Raw genomic sequence first — 24,923 nt, 5'->3', positions numbered from 1 at the left:
CTAGTTTCATATGATGCCAGTAACTTCACCCAAAATTGCAAGTTGCATTAATGCGTTAAAGAAATTAGTGGCATTAGATGCGTTATCATCGCATTAACTTTGACAGCCCTATCAAAAATATAAATATCAAACAACATTCAACCTGTACAATATTTACATTATCCTTCAACAAAAGACCCAAATGGTGAGAAACAAATGAAAAGTCCAAACAAAAAAGTAACGTAACTAAGAAAAGATACCACTAAAATGTGTCCTCAGAGCTTAGAAGATTACAGAATTACTGTCTCTGGGATTCACCTTCTGTGCAGAAACCAAAACAGTAGCTGCAGTTTAAGGAAGAAGCACCTTGCTATCAAAAAACACCGCTGTGGAACTTAATCCCGGTGCTTCATTTGTGGCATGTAACCTATGGTCCATGCACATTTTTTAGTGACGTGTTATGACACACTTGAGCCAAATTGTATGTGAGCATGTGGCGGCTTGTCCATTCTTGAAAGTGTTTAAGTAGGCACATCTAAGCCTGTGCTGTGTAACTGTTGAGGAAAACATGAAATACCTATAACGCAAGGTGAAATGGTTGGTTGTATTAAACATGATCTTCCAAAAGCGATCACTTAACTTTAGTTTGGTGTGACATTAGAGAAATGATCATTCCAAAGGCATACTTCTGGTTTATTTTATTAACATTTTCATCCCGTTGGCGGCCAACAGCTTTGTTCATTCAAGCATCAATTACATTTCCTGTCTTGCAAACAAGGACATTAATATCTGACATTAATATCAAACCTTCTAGTCCGTTAGGTTTTTCATTGCCAAAGCCGCATGATACAATCCACTCTTTGGTTTCCCAGCAACCTGTGAAACACCCTGCTTGAATGGTGTTTACAGAATCGCAGTTTTCTATTTGCCCTTGAACAAATATGGCCATTCATCCAGGTTGACTTTGTCTCGCTGGAGAAAGCGTCTACAATGACACAACACAGTCTCAACAGTAAAAGTAGTGACATGTGGAGAGAGTTCGAGCCAGGAAAGTACAGGATGCCGTACGAAGACAGACGATACGGTAGACGTATAGTGAACGGGTCGTGCTCTTGACCAGCAGGTGGTGATGATGGAATGGTATGATCTGCTTTACTTAGCGTTAATATAACAAGACAGGGTCCAGCTGAGCAGCTGCAGCCTCCCTCTCGGCTGATTGCGACCTCGGATGACCCAGAGGAAAGTGTCATTGTGTGGAAAACACCAGAGAAGAAGAAGAGACTGAGAGGAGGTGGAGATATGGAGCCTCTCTCTCTCTCTCTCTCTCTCTCTCTCTCTCTCTCTCTCTCTCTCTCTCTCTCTCTCTCTCTCTCTCTCTCTCTCTCTCTCTCTCATAGCAGTTGATAGAAAACACTGCACCCTGATATGACACACAGGGCTGTTCCTGTAATTAGAGCTGCGTTGTCTCTTCTTGTTTTCTGGCCTCTGGAGCTTCATCCCGCTTGCTTAATGTGTGACCTCAGCACTAACACAACTATCTGAGTCCCTCTGAGGAAAAACCTTGTGACCAAAGGCTCCCACAACAGTTTAAGACTTCAGTTACGGACTAAATGAGACATAACAGGCTACAGATGTTGACAGACAGAATGATTTTAGGCCATCAGGTGCACCTTTTTGCTTCACATGGCCTCAGATATTAGTTATGACTCCTTCTTTAAATTAAAGGATTAAAACCAAACCAGACATCTGTTTTATTGCTTTTAAATCTTACTTTGGCTTTTGATACAGTTGACCACTTGATTTTAACTGAAGGTCTTAAAGGTATAATGTGCAACAATTTAGTAAAAAAACAGTGTATAGATTGATACAAAAATAATCCCTCTCAATCATCACTTGTGCCCCACTAGAGATGTGTGGTTGTGTCTGTTTCTGCAAAGATCCTGCAGCCCTCTGCCTGTATTTTCTCTTTTCGACTTATTTTGCTGTGCTCGGGACTCTTCTGGGCGTCTTTGTACCCCAGCCAATAATAGCGCGCAGGGTGTGTAGTCCGTTCAGGTGGTCAAATACCGCTGCTTTGTCACGCCTCTCGGCTTCTGATACTAAGGCACAAGAATTTATACATCGATGGGTACAAGTCCCCCTTTAGATGCTTTGCAGTATGTCGTATTTGACGGATGAGAACTGGTTTGTTACATCGCTGTGAGTTCCCCTGTTCCTTTGTCTCTCCTCTGCTGTGTGCAGTGGCTGTTGTGCGCTCGTGGAGTACCACAGGGATTAGTCCTCGGCCCTTTACTATTCTCTTTCTACATGCTACGTTTAGGTCAAATATTTAAAAAGCATCATTTCTATTTTTATGTAGATAATTCTCAATTCTGCCTCTCTTTTGATGCACATTATTTCATAACTTCTTTCAATTAAACTCTGATAAATCATTATCAAAAGTTGCAGAAATCTCAAGGTCACATGTCATAACAGGCATAATTTTAATCATCATGTGAAGCCTATTGACCAGTATTGCTTTCTGCTTTCTTTATCTGTAATTTCCCCCTATTTGACTGTTATCAGGTAGCTGTCCTGTTCTTTAATACCTTCTTCTGGTGATCTACGATGTGAATAGATGATAAAACCGAATATTGGGTGTAGCAGCTATTGACCCACATCTATGGTGCTTATAGCGACCGATAAAGCCTATTTAATGGCCTGATAACAGTCTAATCAGCTGGTAATTTATACTTTTGTTACATCCTGATTAGATTACCGCAACTCTCTATATCTATCCAAGCTTCAATTGGTGAGAAAGAGCATTTTCGAAACCTATTTCAACTGGATGGAGATTTGGTGACTGTGAAGGCAATAGCATATGATTCACATAATTTTCATCAAACCACTCGTTTAATTTACCAACCATCTGTACTTGAACTGAATATCTATCCTCATGCTCCGCTAACATACAGTACAATACATGACGTGTGTTCTGAGCTCAAAAGCAGCTAATCTGACCTCAGAAACCACAAAGACTGTTTACATTATGATTTGGAAGTTGTCTCCCATGATTTGTCTTATCAGAAGCCTTTTTACACCCTGTATTACCGAGAGGCGAACAGGCGAGATAGGGACGTCAACGCCTGTGGTAATGCCCATCCTGAAGATAAAGTCAAAGCATAGGCAGAGCCTTTGCTGTGTTTCCCATGTCTGGAGACCAACGGAGAAGTACAAGGGAAAGTGATGAGTTATTTCCAGGTGTGAGCTCGTGGGGTGTGTCGCAGCTTATTGAGGCACAACTCTCCTCCCTTTCCCTTGAAAGGATTGTAACTCAAACAGAATTAAGAGTTGTGTGGGTCTGCTTTTCATCATCTTGTCGCTGTCTCTTACTGAACATCTGGGTTTGTTTTTGATGATCATCTACAGACTAAACTTGCATTTAACAACACAACAGAGCAGATTAGAGTGGATAGGCTAATACATTCTTAGGTTATCACAATGTTTAGCCTATATTTTTTGTCTTTCATGTTTACTTGAACTAAACAGCATCAACAGCTGAAAAACGGATACACTTTTATTCACCAGGTCCCTTTCTAAATGATCCACCACAGAAGTCTGCCTCAATATGAGATTTACTAAGCCTACCACTCAAAAAAAGTCCCAGATTTTTACATACAATATTAACCTGTTGCAGTTTGGATTGACATTGAACACAAACAAATTTCTCGGAGAATAAATAGAAAAATAAAATTGAATTGTACTGTGGTATATGTATTTCTGGTCTATTACTTTTGTATTTGTATTTATTTATTTATTTATTTTTATTTAGTATTTAATTTTATTTATCTACTTTTATTCTATTTTGTGTTATTATATAATTACATAATATATACATACATTATATGCAATTACATTATATTCAATCATAATAATATAATAACAATATACATAATGTTTTTAAATGTTGTTCTACTGCATTTCCTTGCTTTACTAAAGTACTTTGAATTGCACTGTGTTTGAAAGGTGCTATCCAAATAAACTTGCTTTGCCTTAAAGTTGTTCAAAATATACAGTATATACCACATGTGATTTCCATTGAGATTTTTTTTTCTCTGTTTTAAAGTTCAACCGTGACAATAGATATTGTAATTCCATTACAATGCTGACATCTAGTGGTGCTGTCCCATTTGTACATAACAAAGATCTTAAATCGTTATGTGCAGAAGAAGCTGCGGTTAAATAAAAATGTTCTTTGTATGTTGCATCTTATTAAGACAACTGCACAAATGAGCATTAACAACTTTGTGGCACATCAGGAAACTATTCACGGAAAAGTCAGTGAAGTAATGAAAATGTGATTAGTTCAATATTTGTGTATTGCATGATGTTGGTGTAGCTGTGGTCTGTCAAACAGAGGGAGTCTGACTGGGGCCTGTGATGCAGAGCAATGACAAGACTCACTTGTCGGACATAACGGCACGCTGCTAAATGACATCATCATCGCAGTGAGGTCACCGTGGGCACACAGAGGTGCCATGATGTCCTTCTGTCTGCTCGGGGGGGAAAAACCTGAATGGATGGACTGCAGAGACAGCGTGGTGGGAAACGTGTTGATGGAGATGAAATAAACATAAACCAGTCTACGGTTGTACTTTGGAGAAGTGAATTCACTGTGTGGCCACTTTATATAAAACTCTAACTTGACTGATTTTTATGAAGAAGTCAAACATGTTTTACACACATTTTAGCACTTATTAAATGTCGTGTTGAACTAAATGATCTACAGTCAGTAGCCGTAAGCTGAACAGGCATCACATATTTCACATGCATTTAACACCCTGGCTGTCTTGGCCTCTGTGCCAGTGCTGACAGCTACTGGAGAGGAAAAAAAGGCCCAGTTCATAGCTGCTCTATAACTTCCAGATTTCCCCCTCTGCAGCTGCCCAAACCCTCCAGCTCCTCTGTGTAGCTGGGTATTTATTCACTCTATGTATGGAAGTCCAGTCATTTAGTGACAACGTCTGAAAAAGTCAGCATTATAGAACAAATATTTACTTGATTATGAGTAGTCATTGTGAAACTATTAGTAGTAGAAGTAGCAGCAGCAGTTGTCTGTGTAGTTTTGAGTAATAGTCATTATTATTAGACTAATTTATGATTTCTTGAATTTGTTATGATTACAATTATTCCTATTACTACTACAATCATGATTACTATAACTGTTACTTCAACGATAATCATTTTAATCACTGGACTGTTGACTGTAATTTTGATGGAATAATAAATCTTTATCAAAGTAATATTAATCAAAAGTCATTCATGACGACATCCTTGTGGATGTAAGCAGTGGTGAAGTGAAGTGTTCAGCCCTTATGTTTAAAGCAGCAGTGGGTAGAATTGGAGCAAATATGATTGAAAAAAAAGTTATTTTTTATAAAACACTATATCCTGACAGTAGTGCATGAGACAGGTAATCTGAAAACAAATCTTGTGCCTCTGTGTCTTCCGTTGTCCTCCGGTGTCCTCCGGTGTCCTCCGGTGTCCTCCGGTGCTCCTAACGGTATCTGCAAGATTTCACAGACCGTAGGAAAACAACCAATCAGAGCTGAGCTGGAGCCTGCCGTCTCTGAGAAGCTGTCAATCACTCACTAACTCCGATCAAACGGTCAAACTAGGCAGCGCTGATCAAATATGAATCAATAATCTGTTACTGTAATCCCTATTTCTCGCATAAAATGTTTTCAGAAACATCTTGTAGTGTACGGTTTAGCTGTAAAATGAGAACGTTTTTGACCTGGCAGCCATGTTGAGATCTGTTGAGGAAATACCAAGCACCGCCCAACAGCCAGAGAACAGCCAATAGGAACGCTCGATAGGAACTCTCTCTCTCTGAAATGACCTGTGATTGGCCAAAGTCTCCCGTCACGGGCTAGATTTTTTAAAGCCTGAAAACAGAGCCATGAGGAGGTTCAGAAGTCTAGTTATCTCTCAGAACACTTGAATTACAATATGCTGAAAGGTTAGTATGGAATTTTTGCTAAATGAATTCAAAAACGTTCTACCTACTGAAGCTTAAAGTAAAAGTATCACTACCACCATGTCAAAATACTCCATTACAAGAAAAAGTCTTCAAAATCTCACTTAAGAAAAAGTTAAAGTGGTATCACCTAAATGAACTTAAAGTATCAAAATCAAATTTATTATGCATATCCTGTCAGAGTTATATTATTAGGTATATTACCAAATTTGGGATTATTACTGTTATTGATGCATAAACCTGTAAGTGGCATTTAAATGTTGCTGCTTCACCCACTGTGTGTGAAGGAGAGATATCGCAGGTTCTTCCTTCCTGCTGTTGTCAGACTCTACAATCAACACTGCTCCCAGTAGACTGAATTCATTCATTCACTCATTCATTCATGTGCAATATCAAAATTTCCTATTTCATATTCATATGTGCAATAATGTGAACCCAAGCACTCATTCAGTCTATTTTTTATATCTTGTTTTTACTGTTTACTTACTTACTATATCTTCATTGTTTACTTGCTTATTTATTAGATCTTGTTTTGTTTTTTACTGATGCCTCTTGTTGTTTACACTGTCCCCCCTTTGCTGCTGTAACACTGCAAATTTCCCCTCTGTGGGACTAATAAAGAATTATCTTATTTTATTTTATCTGAGAGAACAACTTTTAATATAATCTGCAATGATATTTTATGAAGTGATCATAGGTTTTCCATGTAAAAATCTGCAAACTAAGCTGTCAAATAAATGTAGTCTAGCAAAAAGTAAGATATTTCCCCAAGAAACATAGTGAAGTTGAAGTATAAAGTAGCAGAAAATGGAAATACTCAAGTGAAGTACAAGTATAATTGCACCTATAAGTAAGCTACAGTACTTGAATAAATGTTGTAACTTTCCACCACTGATTATGAGAAGCGGACATACAGGTGGCATGTCTCAGTCTCATTTATCACTGTAATATGAGATTTAATGTCAAGTCTTTTTCTCAGGGCTGCAGTGTGTAACATTCTCCACCAGATGATGCTAGCATCTTTAGGCTTCAGGGCCATGTGTGCCATGTTTTCCCTCCTCCAGGCCAAACAAAGTTTAGCATGTGAACACTTTTTTTGGGAATGGGAGATCAATGGCAGGTTGTTCGACTGAATAAATGTTGTATACACATCTAGATTAAGATGAACAGGTGAAATAAACTTAATCTGTCACGGAAAAAAGTTGGATCCGAGCAAATAAAACTTGATATTTGAATTAAAAATTTGGTATCAAATTTGTTTCTGTTTTCAATATTAGCCACAGAAAACAGGTTATACAGTTGTTTTACAAATACACAGTTCACCATTGGGCTGATTGAGACAGCTGTCTTTTATTAACTATTAAACGAATCTTGCTGCTATAAATGCTTCTGCTGTCTGTCTTAAACAGCAATATGTCAAATTAATTCATTAATATGCACATTTAATTTCACTGCACTAGCTTCTATTGGTCAAATGCCTCCATTGGGGTGACATATTTTATTTTTCAGTCTCTCCAAGACACAAATGCACTAAAGAAACTTGATTTGATATAATTGTATATAATTAGATAATCACTATTATTAGTATTATAATTATATAGTCTACTACATAACAACACGTGTTAACTAACAATAGAGAAAATAACAGTAGTGACAATTGATTTAATTTCTGATTTAAATTTAGAAACTGACTTTTTTGTTCCTTATATATAAAGCCCATTAGTCACAGATGTTGCACAACTAGGACAATTTCTTTAATCTTCCAGTAAAGCATCAGTGCCTGTAAATGGAGACACCTCCTGTTAGATCAGCTATCAACAGCCACTTGACATTGAGAAAGGGAAACAGACAGTCTGCCATTTAAACTCAGCGGTGCAGCCAATTTGATCGAATATTTTCGTTGGAATAAACAGTCTGGCAGCTCATCATCATGCAGGCAGCTGTAAAAGTTCAAACTGTTGGCAGCACAGTTATAGGCTGTAACAGCGCAGGAAGTAGTGCCATGTGAGAAAAAACAATATTCCTTAATTAATGCGCAAAATCAGACTAATATTGGACCTGATCTCTTCTCCATTATCTCACAAAGAGTCTCTTGAACATGAACTCATATATCCTGTGACTTCCCTGCACTATATGGACTATTTCCTATATGACGTCCTATATATAATTATTTTTTTGATCTGAGCTGTACCAGTGTTTGTTTGTTTGTTTATTGTTTTTTTTGTTTTTTTATTATTCTTATTGATTTGTTTGTGAAAATAAGAAAACCCAATAAACATATTATAAAAAAGAAAAAAATGAATGCGCAAAATATGCCTTTTTCTTTTTTACCTGTATACCTCCGGATAATCCACCTTAGAGCATCATTTATTGCTGTACAGTGACAGTTAGCCAAATAGTTTTATTTCACACATTAAAGAATAAATAAATATAGAAAAAATGGCCAAATCCTTATTAAGTATTTCTTTGGGAAACAAATCTAAGCAATTTATCAATTTAATCATTGAGAGCTTCAAACATGCACTATCTACCTTTAAACATGCACTATCTACCTTTTAACATGCACTATATCTGCAACCATCTTGGACTGCAACCACTGGCGCACTTTACACTATACATCCTATATACCACTTTATAGACTGCACATATACTACATTTATTTATTGACGGACTGCACACACTATGTACACCCATTCACTCTGTATCTTTTATGTCTCTATTATTGTTTTTATAATTTTTGTATACCTTTATACATCTCCTGTGTTTCACTCTGTTTGCTGATGTTGCTGCTTTGACACCTGAATTTCCCTGTGGGGATTAATAAAGGTTCATCTTATCTTATCTTATCTTATTCAATTCATTGTGAATCCATCAGTCCAAAAAGGAAAGAAGAAAAAAAACTTCCCAACTTCTAATTTTACATTCACAGCAAACAGGCAACAAATAAAAGGGGACTGGAGAGCTTAATAATGGTCTCAAGCAATTCACACATATTTATTTCTGCATTTTAGAAGCTTGAAGCCAGGGAGTGAAATCCGGACAGGTTGTTATAGCTACGAGATCCACAGGGGTTCCGATGTCTATTTAAAACCCTCAGACCCTCCCTCTCTCCTTTAAACAACATTATATATCACACACACACACTGCATGCTAATGCCACCCAATACTCAATGAGCACTAAAACACATCTTTAAAATTAGCTCATTCTCTTGTGTGAGTTCAAGCTGCCAGACGAGGCAACAACAGAGAGAGAACATATCATCACTATTCCCCCTTTGGCAATACCTGCTGATTGGGTCCTAACAAAAAAAAAAAAGAGCAAGCAGCTTTTAACTTTTTAATATTTGGCTCCCGAGTTGTGCCACGAGTAGTCGCGACAGATAGATTCTCCCTCAAGTGTTTTTTTTGGAGGATAGAAATTTTTAGATTTTTTTTTTTTTTTTTTAAATCTTCAGTTCAAATCTCAGTGCGCGTTTCGAGCGCGCATGTAGGCTTTTCTGCTGGAGAAGTTTTAGCGAAACTTTTAAGGATGATATACCTTGGATGTTTCCTGTTGCTGCTCTGTGGGCTCACGCATGTCATGGCAAGTTATCCCATCTGGTGGTAAGTTTTATTCTCATTATATTCTCCCCTCTGAACGAATGGATTTGTCTTTGGAAATGTTGATCTGATGCTTATTGTGTGTTAGTTTTGAGTGCTTCTAGTTTTAATTTCGTTTTCTAGGTGCGCTAATGGTAAAAGTTGTTCTGAGACATGAGTGTTGAGGAGTGTAATTCAAGGAGAGAAAAAAAAAAAGATCATTTGATTTGATTCTGCAGAGAATAGACCTGTAGAAAAAAACACAACTAATGACAACAACAACAAAAAAAAACATTTCTATTTATGTTATTTTTTATGCTATATAGACGCAGACATTTGCAGCATGAACGATGCAATTTAAACTGAGAGCAATTTTTATATTGAGAGTGCAGCAGGTGCAAAGTTTGTGTGCTTGCAAGTGTGTGTGTTTGTGTGTGTGTGTGTGTGTGTGTGTGTGCACGCGCGTGTCCAGTGGAGTGTGTGTGTGTGTGTGTGTGTGTGTGTGTGTGTGTGTGTGTGTGTGTGTGCGTGTAGGGTCAAAGTGGCACAGAACAATTATGAAATCTTGCCCAGGGTTTAACCTTATAATGCGTCTGACAAACTCATCATGTAAAACATGCTGTACATCATTTATTCTTTGTGTAATCTATAATATTTCTCTTCAATATTTGAAATAGAATCTTTTTTTTTTTTCTTCTCAGACTTCAGACAATTCTCCTATTTTTACCTAAAAACTTAACTGAAGATTTAATGAACACATTCATCAGTTTTGAAGTGTGATAGCAGTATTTGCTGTAATGGATTATCGCGGATATCTCAGTCCACCACAGCTTTTCCATCAGTTTTTTCACTTTCCAAAATGTCCTCAAAAATCCTAAACCTAAATGTCTTTCTTGCATTTTCCGTTCTCTTTTTAATCACACAAGTGAGCATGCAATAATGACATTGTAAATGAATGGAGCAGCAGCTTAATTATTCCTCATATTTAAGAAACTGACAAATTAGCACTATTTTTTGAACATTTTATTTCTTCTCTCTCATCTTTTTTAGAAGCTCTTGTCCAGTTTCACAATGTTCATGCTTGATCCATCAGCTACACACATCAGTCACTAATAATGTGTTGTTAAACTACTAAACTAACAGCTGATATGTGTTTTATAGAAGAAGAAAAAAAAGCTTAGATATTAGGTGTACCCTACTACTTCCCTTAATGGGGCTCCTGGTGGTAATACTGATGAGAAAGTAATTACACGCACAGCTGGAAGGAAATCCTGATAGAACAGTGGGTGGGAAAAAACTGACCCAAATCAGTAAAGTCCTGGTTCTTAAAGTTGGTGCATAATGTCACACCGGATGCAACGTGATGTTCAGTATATTTTGTGTTTTATCACCTGATATGAGCCTGTCTTGTTGTTGTTGATGCCAGTGTGTGCGGTGCCATGTTTTAGCTCTGCTGATTGACACACACATGGAGATAAAGAAGAAGAAAAGCCTTGAATTTCAATCTTCATGAGAGTTTTTTTTATCTCATTTCTTTTTGGGTAGAGCCAGTTATGAATTACACAATGGAAGGCAGGTTTCCATTCTGTCATAACAAAACTGCAACAAGTCAGGAACTAACTTCTGTGTCGGTGGTTTGATTTAGGAGGGTTGCTCAGGTCTTTGATTGAAGAGAGGACCTACAGAAGCAAAAGAGTGTTAGAGCAAGTTTGACTGTATAACTCCGACCAATACAAACAATCTTTGACTGCAGAAGTAGGACATGGTGTCAGTTTTGACGTAATACTGATGTGTTTTGTGTTTCGTAGCAACACATCCCAAGTCAAATAACGTGGTTCCCTTTGGATTGCGCTCAATACGTCTGCATTGTCTCTATGCTTTCCAACAGCGTGTCAGCTATCTAAGAGCTTTCCCCTCTGTGAGAAGCAACCTGTGATGTTTCGCTGACAGACTCGGCTGAATTTTGCTTCAAGTGGCCATCGGAGCTGCATCACACTCAACCTCTGTGCCACAGTAGTCTCTGGGGATATGCACTAAGACAGGTTCATGTCTGTCTCTACTCGACCTGCCATGACATAGCCTGGCTGCGCCCGCCGCCCCACCGCCCCCTTCCCTAGTCCACCCCACCTTAGAAGATAAATACCTGGAGGTGAAAGCTTGCCGCACATTCCTTTTCCCAAACATATTCTCTTGATGTCAAAGTCGGCTCCAAGGCCCCAGGGCCCACGAGTAAAGTGGTAATTCTAAGGCACCCTGCTTGGGCTTGCTGAAATATGCATTAAACCTGCGCTGGATACACTTAGATGAGAGGGGGAAAGAGTCTGCATGGAGACTAAAATTTTATATAATATATGCTTTACTTAAGTATTTATTTGTAACATTTGACAACATAAACCTGAACAGCATTAGTGAATCCTTACTTACACTGAATATACGTTTTCTTTGGCGGGCAGCTGGTGTGAGGAGGATGAATGGATTTCTCAGTAATTGGAAAAGCAAAAGCACTCGATAGATATGTATAATCCACACAAAACCATCATTTAAGTTTAAATATTTGTTAGAGCTGGTATCCAACAATGCTGTTCTTTATTCAATAGAATGTTTATCATACAATAAATCATAAATCATCCTTGGTGGAACATGCCCTGCCTCCACTCTGAGGCCATTTCCTAACACAGGAAGAGATGGCGTGGATTACTCATCCCCACTGAGACAGACACAGAGACACACATGAGTGGAGGAGCAACCAAGGCACATTGACTCATGATGGTTTATTGTGGCACAGTTCAGGAAGATGACCTGGCAGAAATGCGTGCAAAAAGACCCTCACAGGTGTAGATGAGTAATAAGGCTCATTACAGACTTTGATCAAGAGCAAACTCTTATATGACCATCATTGTTTCCTGCTGTTGAGATACATTTGGTGCTCATTGACAAATGCAAAAAATCTTGGAGTTGATGGAAACGCCATGGAAACCTCAGAGACACCACATTTATTTTCCTGTAGAGGAAAAGGAAGCAGAGGAGGTTCAAGACCAGACTGCCTACTGGAACTACTACTTGTAAAAAATGCAGGCCTGCAGCACTTGTTTTCACCTCCATTCAGTCCCAGTAAACATCTCTCAATGTTGAACCTCTGATGAATTGTTCTACATGTTTTTTTCTTTGTTGTGCGTGTTAGAGGCAAACCAAAAGTCTGCACCAGTTTGGGACTCAGGTTTCTGCTGGGAAAGATGTGCTTCGGGGTGTATGGATTGACAAGGGCCAAAGAGAGGTCACTGTGCAACAGGAGTGCTGTTGTTTACTGATGGATGTTGCAGACAAACTTTCAGACAAATGCGATTTATTTCCTCAGTCATTTTTCAACTTGCCATTGCTCGCTTACTGGATGCCTCATTTATGATTAACTAGAGCGGTCTAGTCTGCAGATATTGCACGAGAAATTCTGTTTAAACCAGCGTGACACACAACTCTGACATTCGCTCGGGGGAAATAACAGCGGTTCACTGTCAGCGGATTGCTAAAACCACACCTTATGAACAGACAGCATTAAAGTATATTATTGAAAATGAAAGCCTTTTGAATTTCAACGTATAATTGAGGTATTCAAGGTCGACATGTTTTGCTGCCTTCAGAAGTGGTCAGCCAGGGGTCAGCTGCTGGCTGAGCGGATCCTTTCTTGGGCTGTGAGCTTTTAAAGAAAAGCAGCCTGAGGCCAGTGTCAGGAGTTTCAGTAATCTTGTTGTGATCAGCGATTAGTCCTTGAACAACAGTGAACGGGTCAACAGATAGCGAGCTAACTGAGCGGCAAAAGACGGCACACACCTGCTCTGGCTCTGCCTTTGTGCTGCAGCTACAGTAACTGTTATCACTCAGGGGAGGATCAGCAGATTACTGCTGCCAGTGTTCGGTCTTTAATAGACAGTTGGGGTGAATTGTAGACTTGCCTGGATTGCCAACTAGCTACTTTGTTGCTACTCTGTGGAACTCTTGCCAAAGATAACAGGAACTCTGCTATTAAATAATCAAGTAGTCAAAATATTGATTTTGGTGACATTTCAATAAAAAAACTCAGGTCAGCAGGTCATGCATTCAGTCGTGGAATGTAACCAAGTACATTTACTCGAGTACTGTACTTAAGTACAATTTTGATTGTACTTTACTTGAGTGTTTACATTTTCTGTCATTTTATACTTCTACTCTACTACATCTCAAAGGGAAATATTGTGTACTTTTTACTCCACTAGATTTATTTGACCCTTTAGCTATGAATTACTTTTTACATAAAAAACATACGATGCTTTTGAGTTATGGTTCAGTTATGTACTACTAATTTACCCAGTAGTATATAAAGTATCTAAATTTACTCCAAATTGAAGAACTACAACATTAAAATGTATGTGTTAGTGATAGAAACAAGAATATAGCACTTTAAGAGGAGCCCTTCTGCATAATGAGTACTTTTACTTTTGGTTCTTTAAGTACATTTTGCTGATAATACTTACGTATTTTTAGACATTTTTAGACATTACTTTTACTTAAGTAAAAGATTTGGGTACTTCTTCCACTACTGCATGCACTTATAGAAAACAATTGTATGAGTTTATCTAAATTACAATAACGCTTGCACAACATTCATACTGTATGTGCCCTCTGATAAAGAGCTCAACATACAAATCAAACCAATTATCCACCTTTAGTACAGATGGTCATGTACAAGCACAGAACAGCTTCTTAAAATTGGCTAAATTACATACTATGCAATGATACAATGGATATCCCATTTCTATGATTACTAGTTACTAAATGTCCTAATTGAGAGGACATAGAAAATAAAGACAGAAAGACAGAGAGAAAGCAATAAAGGGAACGAGACAGAGAGATGTAATCAGTGAACCAAGTTTGCACTTGTTGTATCCCAGAATACCTTCCTCAAAGGCAAAGGGGGGGGTTGGGTTCTGTGTTACACTTAATACACTCTCTGAAGTTTCAATGTAGGGTTTGCACTCTTATTACCCTAAGCCGAAGGCCTGTTAAGTGTGCGGACAGTTAATAACAAGGTGTAGTTTCCCAAGTTGTCAGCTTAAGGTCTATGAAGACCTCTAGATGCATTGTGGACTTTCATCTCAGACAGAAACAGGGCTGCAATTTCAATTCACACAAAGGCCAGGTGTCTGCAGAGCGGGTAGTTGAAGGGATAAAGGATGGACGCCTAATGGTAGTATCTGATACGGCAAATAAACACACACAATCAAACTCAGACGTGAAATTACACTGCACCTGGAGAGGGAAATTAGTCCTCCACTTGATCGGCGTTGAATCAATAGATAAAGATCACTGACAATGTGACTCCCCCCTCTCCCTGTAGGTCACTAGCAGTGGGCCACCAGTACTCATCACTGGGCACCCAACCCATCCTCTGTGGCAGCATCCCGGGTCTGGTGCCCAAGCAGCTGCGCTTCTGCCGGAACTACGTGGAGATCATGCCCAGCGTGGCCGAGGGGGTGAAGATTGGCATCCAGGAGTGCCAGCACCAGTTCAGAGGCCGACGCTGGAACTGCACCACGGTCAATGACAACCTGGCCATTTTTGGGCCGGTGTTAGATAAAGGTAATGCTACTCAGCAAACAAACACGTGCAAAGAACCTGCCAGTGTACCTCAAGCACAGGTCGTGTTTCAACTCCCCCGAAAGATTCCAGACGTTTTAATTTGGCACCATTTGCTTGGTTCATTTGTTGTTCTTAATAGACATCCAAATTCAATGCTACTTGCCCATAAACAGGCCAGGTTTTAACAATCATATTATATTAAATAAGAGGCTGTCAAGAATCTACATAACCAGGAAATATGACAAACGTAACGGCAACATATATATATTTTACAGAAACACAAACACATTAATAGGCCTAGTTTCATCCTGTACGACCTATTTGTATGTAAATATGGTCTTGTAAGGAAAGTATAATGCTTTTAGCGACTGCACGTAACATTACAACTACAATACTTACTGTTGTGATGCTGCCCCCGAAATTATGTTTCTGGTCATTTCTCAGAAGTTAGTTCTTCAAAGCACGTGAAAAAAGACTTAAAAAAAAAAAAGAAAGTGACTTGTTATATCTCAATGCTGATTAACTCTTCCATTAACAATACTACATTCTCTCCGTCTTCTATTCGCATTAGAAAAGCTGCACTCCCTGCATCATTCATTATGCTCACTCAAATCCTTGTTTAAATAGACTTTAGACTGAACAAGCTCTGAGCAGCCTGTATGCATGAAATAATGTACACAATTAAGACCAGTGAGTTCTGTCTTGTCGGAGTTTTCTTTAGGAGGGAATCCCCTGTGATTGTTCTGCTGTACAATCCTCTGAAGTGTCTTACGCAAGACTGTAAACTCTGTTATGGAGTTTTTCAAAATACTTTTTTTTTTTGTGATGATGTATTAGGACTTTTAAGTGTCAATTCTGGTCTACTTATGGGCTCAGGGTGTAGAAATCCCCACTGTGCTGTTAAGCATATTTTGTTACCTTCAGACAGAGCCAGGCAAGCTACTTCCCCAGACTGTTTCCAGTCTTTATGCTAAGCTAAGCTAAACACCTGCTGGCTGTAGCTTCATGTTTAACGGACAGATGTGAGTGTGTGGTATCAATCTTCTCATCTAACTCCCAGCAAGAAAGCACACAAGGGTATTTCCAAAAATGCCTAAGGGTTTCTTTTACCGCTTCAGGGAATGAGTCTTAAAACCTGGAAATGAGTTAGAATTTTAGCACTTCCGGTTCCCTTGTTTAAGTCAATGTTTTTTTGAATGGATTTTTAGTTGGATGCCTGAAGTAAGATCTGTGGTAAACACAAGCTTAAGAAATTCTAAAGTTTTGTTCTACAATATAAAATACGTCAGTAAACATCCAACTCGTGAATTTTGAAGCTTTTACGTGTCTTTTACGTGGTTGCTAACAAGCGGCTAAATGAGACTACAAGACGTCATCATTGCCAACTCGTCCGCCTTTCACAGCCTCATTTTGTATACTCGCAGTTCATGAGACCGCGGTGAAGTTCGTTTATAGCCTAAGGTTAGCTTTTTACTTGTGGCGATTGCATTTACACTTCAAAAATCATAGAAGTGGTGTTCATTTGTGAAGATTATCTTGCCGAACAAAACGTGTCAGTATCATAAACGTTTGTTCGCCACAGAGTTTATTTTCTGCAATAATCTAAAATCAAATGGAAAAATCCCATTGGCTTTTTGTCGAGGGAACCAGAGCGAAGCTATAACTTCCTGGTTGGCCTACAAAAATACGTCATCCCTGTGGCAGTCTATAGAGCAGATGCTTTTTATAATATGCTGTCCAGGATGCTCTTTTTTTTTCGTCTGTGTGACTTCCTGCTAGAATGAGTTACAGGCTCACAAAATTGAGAATGAGCGCTAAACATAGAGGTTGAGCATCAGGCATCTAAACCTGTCACCTAGTTTACAGAAGATTGATGCAAACACAGAGGGTTGGAGGTTACGTAGGGCAATTGCTTTTAATAAACTCCTGAGCCAGTTGATAGAAGAGGCTTGAGCTCAAGTAGGTGGCTAACGATAGGGGTTCTCAATCCGAGCCCCATTGTGGTGCAAAATGCCACCACATCTCTCCCAGTGCCTCCCCTCCCAGGCCTAAATTGCAGGGGTACAGAGTGGAAAGAGGAGGCAGCTACTGGGCTTTAGTAAATCATTTTGATTGGATTAAGGTCACTGAGGCCCTTAATAATGTGAGAGGTCAAAGTGGCTGGATTAAGTGCCTTTGTCAGAGGCCAATGAGAGTGAGTCAGGGGCTCACAAGCCTTTGATAGGGCTTAGTAGGAGAGGGCTTCCATTTCATTGGATTTGATTGATGCTGGTGTTTGTCTGTGCAACAGGGCCATTGTCCTCACTGGTGTCTGTTTGTCTGTGATTCAGACTGTTGTGTGTCGGTTTCCTCTTGCCTTTTTGGGGGCCAAAGCTGAAAGGAAGAGTAGGCGCCTTTATAGGCTTCAGGGGCTTAGATCCTATCAGTTAGCCCATCACTGCCCATGTCCTCCTCATCTTCACTGAGGACATCAGGAGTTTGTTTTACAGAGGTGGATTAAGCACTGGATAAGTACTAGAAGAATGAAAGACATGGACCATTAAGAAGAGAAGGCCATTCTGTGAATTTAGTTGAGACTACAGTTTAATAGAATCGAATGGGAAACATTTTTTTCAGTTTCTGCTTGATCACTTACACAACCTCCTTTCAAATACATATGCAAACATGCCAAATGTGGTCATATATTGGCTTGACCACACACAAACACTCAATTCACACTTTCACGCAACCTCATGCACCAAAAAAACCCATAAAAGAGCTACTGCTGCCTTTAAAATGGTCACATACTTCTTCTGTGTGCATGTTCTCTCTCCCTTCCACATGGCCTCATCCTCTCTCTACGTTTCTCTCTCACTCCACACCCCAAATCACGAGCCCTGCCTCCAGGCTATGTCTGCGTCAGCACTCATTAATTTACATTAACTAAAGTGTCAAAACATGCTCTGCTGGAATCTGCCTGTGATGAAAGGTGATAGAAAGCTGCGCAGGTGTTCTTAGTCCGCGGAGCCGATCCCAGAGTTGTTTCTGCATTCTTTGTATTTACAGAACACCTACCAACTGTATGGGTATAATCAGGCTGCAGTTTATGAGTCATATGATAGAATTAGTGAGGGAAACTTTGCTACAAAAAGTGGACAGTCACAATTTTGCAGGTGTTACCACCCACACAGGTATAGACATGCACCGTCACTACTTGAAACCATTAAATTCAAATGAGGTTTACAGGAAACTCCTATTACGTAATATACAAAGCATGTGGAATGGATTGCAAAGGTTCATAATGTTGTAAACTCCTGTAGGTACCTCTGTCTTGCCTCCATTCTGCATACCAGGAAATCCACCTAATAAATTAACCTAAATCATTAAGTCCCAGTTAAACTAACTGGGAAAAGGTCAGGGGATGTGGGTTGCGACCTATGACCTGAGGATGAGAAAGTGTAACTATTTAGGATGAGCTAAGAGGTCTACGCTTCTCGTGAGACGTATGTCTCTTCATGCTGGGGGAGGGAAACTAGCACACCAGTATATCATTAACTCTGGGCAAGAAAGAAAGAAGGGGTGTGGTAAATGGAGTTGATGGGGGGACCTTAGCCCCACTCCCTGCTGGGCACTGCTCAGAGCACAATATCTTCGCAACCATGAGATTAAGCAGGAGAAAAAGTGCTTTTCCCCATTCACACGCCCTTTAGATTGTTTTATTAAACCATTTGAATAGGGATTTCCCCGTCTGCCGACAAGCGGGGTCCAGCCAATGCATAGTTCTCTGTTGCTATGACTTAACTTGGTCCCCACTAATCACTGGCCAGGGCAAATTTCATATAAAATATCTGGGGCCATTGTGGGACTAACACAGCGTGACAGTGGCAGCACAATAGGGGATTCAACCCCCCAGCAGGTTGTAGGGACCACTTGGCCTGCCAGGGTCTGGCAAAGTTTGGTGGAGGAGCATTGTCGGAGTAAAAGTGTCCTGAAATACCATAAATTGGTCGTAAAATTGAGGAAAGCTGAGCAACTAATGGAAGAGCTGGTGTTTCCAGTTGACATAAATGCTATTACAGGTGTATATAGCCACTGTATATGTTGTATCAAACACCAAGCATGATATATAAGTAGTAGTTTGAATCCAACCTAGAAGTTCTCAATGATATTTCGAATTTTTTTGTTCTTTTGTTGGCTTTTTGATACAACATGTAAATGCCTTAACCACACACCAGGTTAAACATATGACTTGAAACTAGCACCAGGTTCACAATGTGGTGTTGAGGTGTATATAGAATGACTCTCTTCTCATAAACCATCAGTGTACTGTATTTGCACTCGTTAAAACACTTCAGTGAGATGTTAAAATAAAAACAACAGATTTCATTAACTAAAAAGTGTAGGTTTGGAGCTTACTGGTGAAGGATTCTGCACAGCCAATACGAGTTTAAGGGCTAAATGGACTGTAGCATCATTGCTCAGATATTTATATGCTTGAAGGGAGTTGATCTGTTATGTATGCATCAACGATCATGTAATGTACAGAGCTACATTTTGTTAGGGTTAGTTCATATTCCCTGTATTTCTTTGGAAATCAAGGAACTTAATATTAAAGAGGCTGTCACAAGAAGTCACAATATTTTTTTTTCCAGGTCAGCTCATCCACTCACACAGAAAAACCAGGACATATTTAATTTGCCTTGATCCTTCTCCTTTGCTCATTTTATCCCAAGATAATCCTCTTTTCCTCTCACATTTGAACTCCTCCACCCCATTATACTCTGCAGCATCATTGCCAGTCATCCATAAGGTCACATTTCCAAAGAGGTTTCCATTTTACGTCCACAATTCTTTACTCTTTTCATAAATACTGACAAACACTCAGTGAAGCGCTAAATTCAATTACTTTTCTATGCTGAGGACACAGTCTTGTATAGCAGAGAAGAATCTAACTAAACTGACACCTAAATGTTGGTTCAAATGGTTCAAATTAGTTGTAACAGGCAGAGGCTTTTTCTTAACCTTGACATTTTAGATGTATGTAGGACTAACACCTCAAACATACACCTCCACCCCAGCTAGCTCCAAAATAAAAAACAACAAGCCTATACTTTGTCAGTTTTAGATGATGCATGGTGATATGTATTGAATCACTGTGGACAGTTTCCTCATGCTGTGATTCTTACAGCCCTCAGCTACCTTGATTGTAAAGAAATTAATACAATAGCCAAGTGAAATGATCTGTGGTGGATGTGGACTCCAGGAAGGAGATCAGAGGTTCTGATGTATTGTGAGCATTAGTAAACTTGTGGGTATACAATAGGAGTATGAAATGGGTGGTGGCAGCCTTGTGGTGGAGGATGCCAGTAGACCTTTTCTCTTGCATCATTGTTCCTAATGCCCTTTAGTCCTCAAACTGGTTGGAACCTGCTGTAAGGGAGGAGCTCCTACTCCCTTTAGCTTTACACTCCTCCCTTCTTTCTTTTCTTTCTTTCCCTCTGTCGTTCTTGTTCTTTGGACAGAAGCATGCACATGCACACACACAATCCCAAATTTCACTATTGATCTTTAACCCTCTCTGTCCATTTCTTTACTCTCTGTTTGTTCGTTGCATAATTACACCTGGTGTTTCCATTTTTCTTTATCACTTTATTCTCTCTGTCTTTTCATGTGATTGTGCAAGACCATACAAGTACATACAGTATATTCAAAGCAAACTCCCTGTCATAATGAATTCACTTAACGCCTCCCTTTCTATAACTGAAATGTTGTTCAGGATTCCATATCTGGACGCTACAGTGCCATTTCCATGTTGTGTCTATGATTTGTCCCTATAGTCTGAGGCAGTTTCCTAACCTTTCAAAAGCTTAATTGAGTCTCTTAATTATAGGCCTGTCAGACCCGTCTCTTCCTCTCATCTCTCTGGAAGATCCTGATCCCTCTGAGTCATCAGTTAGCTATGTCAGACAGAGGCATGGAGGCCTTGCTGGCCTTATTCAGAGACAGGATGATTGATGTATGGGCTGAATGAACACACACTCTGGTATACCTTGGTACAACCTTAACATGTGTAGCCAACAATAGTAATGGACTCTACAGTATGTATAGTTTGTCTGATGTTGTCTTGTTGGCTTGGGTTGAGAAATATTTGCCTATTCAATCATACAAGGCCAAACACAAGCAGATATCCATATTAACAGGTGGTGACCTACATTCTCTAGCAATTATAGCAACAACTTTTCTATAAGTTAAATTAATACTGAAAATAATCATTGCTCATTACTCGCACGACATCATTCTGCAGGATGTTGCCTCCGAGTATTTCTTCCTCTATGTCTGACAGATATCTGAAATTCTCTTTCCAGCCACTCGAGAGTCAGCATTTGTTCATGCTATTGCCTCGGCGGGAGTAGCATTTGCAGTGACCCGTGCCTGCGCTGAGGGTTCAGCCACCATCTGCGGATGTGACACACGCCACAAGGGCCCCCCTGGTGAGGGATGGAAGTGGGGCGGCTGCAGCGAGGATGTAGAGTTTGGGAGCATGGTGTCCCGGGAGTTTGCTGATGCAAGGGAGAATCGCCCCGATGCACGCTCAGCCATGAACCGCCATAACAATGAGGCAGGAAGAATGGTGAGCTTTAAAAAATAAAAGAAGCTCTTTTTGCTGATTGTGTTTTCGCAGTTTTTTCTACTTTCAGATATTTTATTAACACATACATTTTGTTTATCCTTAGTCCCTCAACGACAACATGTTCCTGAAGTGTAAGTGCCATGGGCTGTCAGGCAGCTGCGAGGTCAAGACGTGCTGGTGGTCGCAGCCTGATTTCCGAGTTATTGGCGACTACATGAAGGATAAGTACGACAGCGCATCGGAGATGGTGGTGGAGAAACATAAGGAGTCCCGCGGATGGGTGGAGACCCTGAGACCCAAGTACAACTACTTCAAACCCCCCACAGAGCGCGATCTGGTTTACTACGAAAGCTCACCCAACTTCTGTGACCCCAATCCCGAAACCGGCTCCTTTGGAACCCGCGATCGCATCTGCAATCTGACGTCCCACGGCATAGACGGTTGTGACCTCCTCTGCTGCGGCAGAGGTCACAACACCAGGACTGAGAAGAGAAAGGAGAAGTGTCACTGTATTTTCCACTGGTGCTGCTACGTCAGTTGTCAGGAGTGTGTGAGGGTCTACGACGTGCACACCTGCAAATAAGGGAGTCTGGTTCTCGCCTTTTCTCACCAAAATTAAAAGACTTCAGTAGGCAGAAGAACAAACACAGCAACTCATCTACGAGACATGAGAGATTGTAAAGCTGTCTGATCTATCCATGGACTCCAGTGGCAGACTTAGCGGCCTTGTGATGTGTTGCGATGCTAAAAAGAGCCAGTCTCTGCCTTGATCAACTGAGAGGGTTGAGTAGATGTTGACATCACAAAGCGTCATCCATATGACGATGGTGATGATGACGACAATGTTGATATCTCTAGTGATGACGAAAGAGTTTTTTGACGTAGGAAAGGAGTACTGTCGGCTAATTGACAAACACCATATTGGTGATTTTTTTTTCTTTCTGTGTTCCAAGTAGTTTGTTGAGAGTAGTAGAGCACTGCTAATGCTTTACGGGGCAAACAGTGAAAGTGTCACATTTTCTTCAATGTTTAATCATAACTTGTTTGTTATGATTAAATAAAGTGACAACATTTATGATCAGACACTCAACAGCATGCAATCTCCTCCTCAACATTATAAGTATGTATGTGTTTATCGGAAAACTAACATTATCGTTGTGTGAATGAGGTTTTTTTTATATAGTGTTAATATGTTACTGATGTTTGGGTAAGAATGCACTTGCACCTGAGTGAATGTAGTTATTATGCTGCAATGTGTTTACATATTCTCAAAATTCTTAAGCTAACGAGTTAATATCTGCTTTAAATGACTAATTTTATCTCGAGAGTAGACATGAGCCACATCAACTGAACATCGGCGAAACAAGAATATAGACAGTCTGCATGTTTCCTGAAACATCTGAAAACACTGGAAGCTTTTTCTTAAAAGAGTAACAATGCTTTGAACAACGTCGATAGTTATGACCAAAGACGAGAAAAGAAACCCCCCCTGTGAGTCTGCGATGGTCAGAGAGCTGTAAATGAATCTGAGTGGTCAGCACTTGTGTCCCGTTGAGAAATATGAAGCTTGTTATCCTTGTTTTTATCAGTATTAGCAACGTCTCATGTGACTGGGTGTGGGGAAAACTGTTATTTATAAAAAAAGGGATATTCCCACTATATTTTTGTTTCATGTACACACATATAATATTCTTTTATTTTGATATTTGATGAAATAGAGGTGAATTCTGTACTCCCTGGTAAAATGAAACACAAATGGCAAACAAACCGCAAACTAAGCTGTATCATATAAGCTCTGTATAATGCAGTATAATTGTGGTAAAATGATGACCAAAACCTGTGCATGAGATGATTCTCAGCTGTGGCTTCTTGTTCCCCAAACTAAACAACAAGCAGCATCACTGAAACTATCAATACTTCCCTTATTTTAATGCTGCTAAGTAAAGATAATATTTGTGTGTATGTGTGTGTGTTTAGGTCCTTACGTCTTGTGTTATATGTATATTCTTGCATGTATTGATTCTTTCTGTGAAAGAAATCTGTTATATGTAGTTTGAAAAAAAATGTGAAGTTTTGACTAATTCTTGCATACAGTAATTCCCATTTTAACCAAATAGACCAAAATAGAGTTTATGTTACCTTAGTTGGTTTTGTAGTCATGCTAAACATCAGGGCAAAAATAATTCATGTTGCTCTCCCTTAATTTGAGAAGAAATACAACACAGTATTTATTTATTTGGAAAGTGAAAAACTACTGAAATCTGAGACAAGTAACATAATGTTTATGAAAAGGTGCGCGTGTCGTTTCACTGATCACCTTGACTATAGAGACATGTGTACAGTCACTGATGAATTATTGTTTACAGCCATGTAATGTCTCAGGCATGTATAGTAGGCTATAATCGCCCATGCATGATTACTTTTCATCCTGACTGAAAATATCATAACCAGTTTCACATTTTGAGTCATCTTTAATAAACTATACAGCAACCATTATCAGTACAAGATCTGTTATCTTGCATTTATTACTGTACACTTTATATGTGATTGATTGCTTGTGTGGACAATTTGCTTATGTTCTAATTTTTTTGTCAAGTCTTTAAATCCAAAGTTTTGTACAAACTAGTTTTTGCGTTTTTATAGATTTCTAAAATTGTATGTTTTTTTATAATTATTTATTTCATGCTATGTACATATTAGTAAGTAAAAGTATATATTTGCAGAAATACATTTTTTTTAAAACAGTGTTGTGACTTGTAACGCTGTAGCATTTTTACCTCATCTCTGTTTTTTCACTGACTGCACACAGGTATCGTTTGTCTTACTGCCTGTAGTAGATTTCTAAAGTTAACTCTGTAACACCAAAATAAAGCAACATAAACAACCAGACGTGTTCTATGATCTATGACTGATGAGTTAATGTTGGTATATATGCTCCTCTCACTCATCTGTTCAACATTTATATAAGTCGTGAACTTGTGATGTTTGAGAAATGCTTGTGTTTAGTCTTTTTGCTCACACAGGTTTTCTATAGGGGGACTTTAATTCCCTGACCTGCCTAACCCTTTAAGGAGTGCGCTTCCCCTTTAAAATGTCTTTGTGGGTAATGTTTCCTGCTGAAATGTT

At 39.3% G+C, this 24,923-nt stretch overlaps 1 protein-coding gene across 1 annotated transcript; it reads left to right on the top strand.

Moving 5' to 3' along the window:
• Nucleotides 1–9,388: 9,388 nt before the first annotated feature.
• On the top strand, nucleotides 9,389–24,678 carry wnt3a (wingless-type MMTV integration site family, member 3A). The gene is made up of 4 exons (XM_074651558.1): nucleotides 9,389–9,601; nucleotides 14,946–15,187; nucleotides 21,532–21,797; nucleotides 21,901–24,678. The coding sequence occupies exons 1-4, from the start codon at nucleotides 9,528–9,530 to the stop codon at nucleotides 22,378–22,380; spliced, it is 1,062 nt and encodes a 353-aa protein (XP_074507659.1). The 5' UTR covers nucleotides 9,389–9,527; the 3' UTR covers nucleotides 22,381–24,678.
• The last annotated feature ends 245 nt before the right edge of the window (nucleotides 24,679–24,923 follow it).

The sequence above is a fragment of the Sebastes fasciatus genome, chromosome 11 (genome assembly GCF_043250625.1).
Source record: "Sebastes fasciatus isolate fSebFas1 chromosome 11, fSebFas1.pri, whole genome shotgun sequence".
Taxonomy (NCBI): Eukaryota; Metazoa; Chordata; class Actinopteri; order Perciformes; family Sebastidae; genus Sebastes; species Sebastes fasciatus.
The sequence above is the reverse complement of the archived record's forward strand: the minus strand, read 5'-3'. Positions and strand labels throughout refer to the sequence as shown.

Excerpts from the sequence above, each read along its gene's own strand:
- wnt3a (XM_074651558.1), top strand. The coding sequence starts at position 9,528 with ATGATATACCTTGGATGTTTCCTGTTGCTGCTCTGTGGGCTCACGCAT. Across the intron at positions 9,602-14,945 it reads GCAAGTTATCCCATCTGGTG|GTCACTAGCAGTGGGCCACC; the intron begins GTAAGTTTTATT and ends CTCTCCCTGTAG. Across the intron at positions 21,798-21,900 it reads ACAATGAGGCAGGAAGAATG|TCCCTCAACGACAACATGTT; the intron begins GTGAGCTTTAAA and ends GTTTATCCTTAG.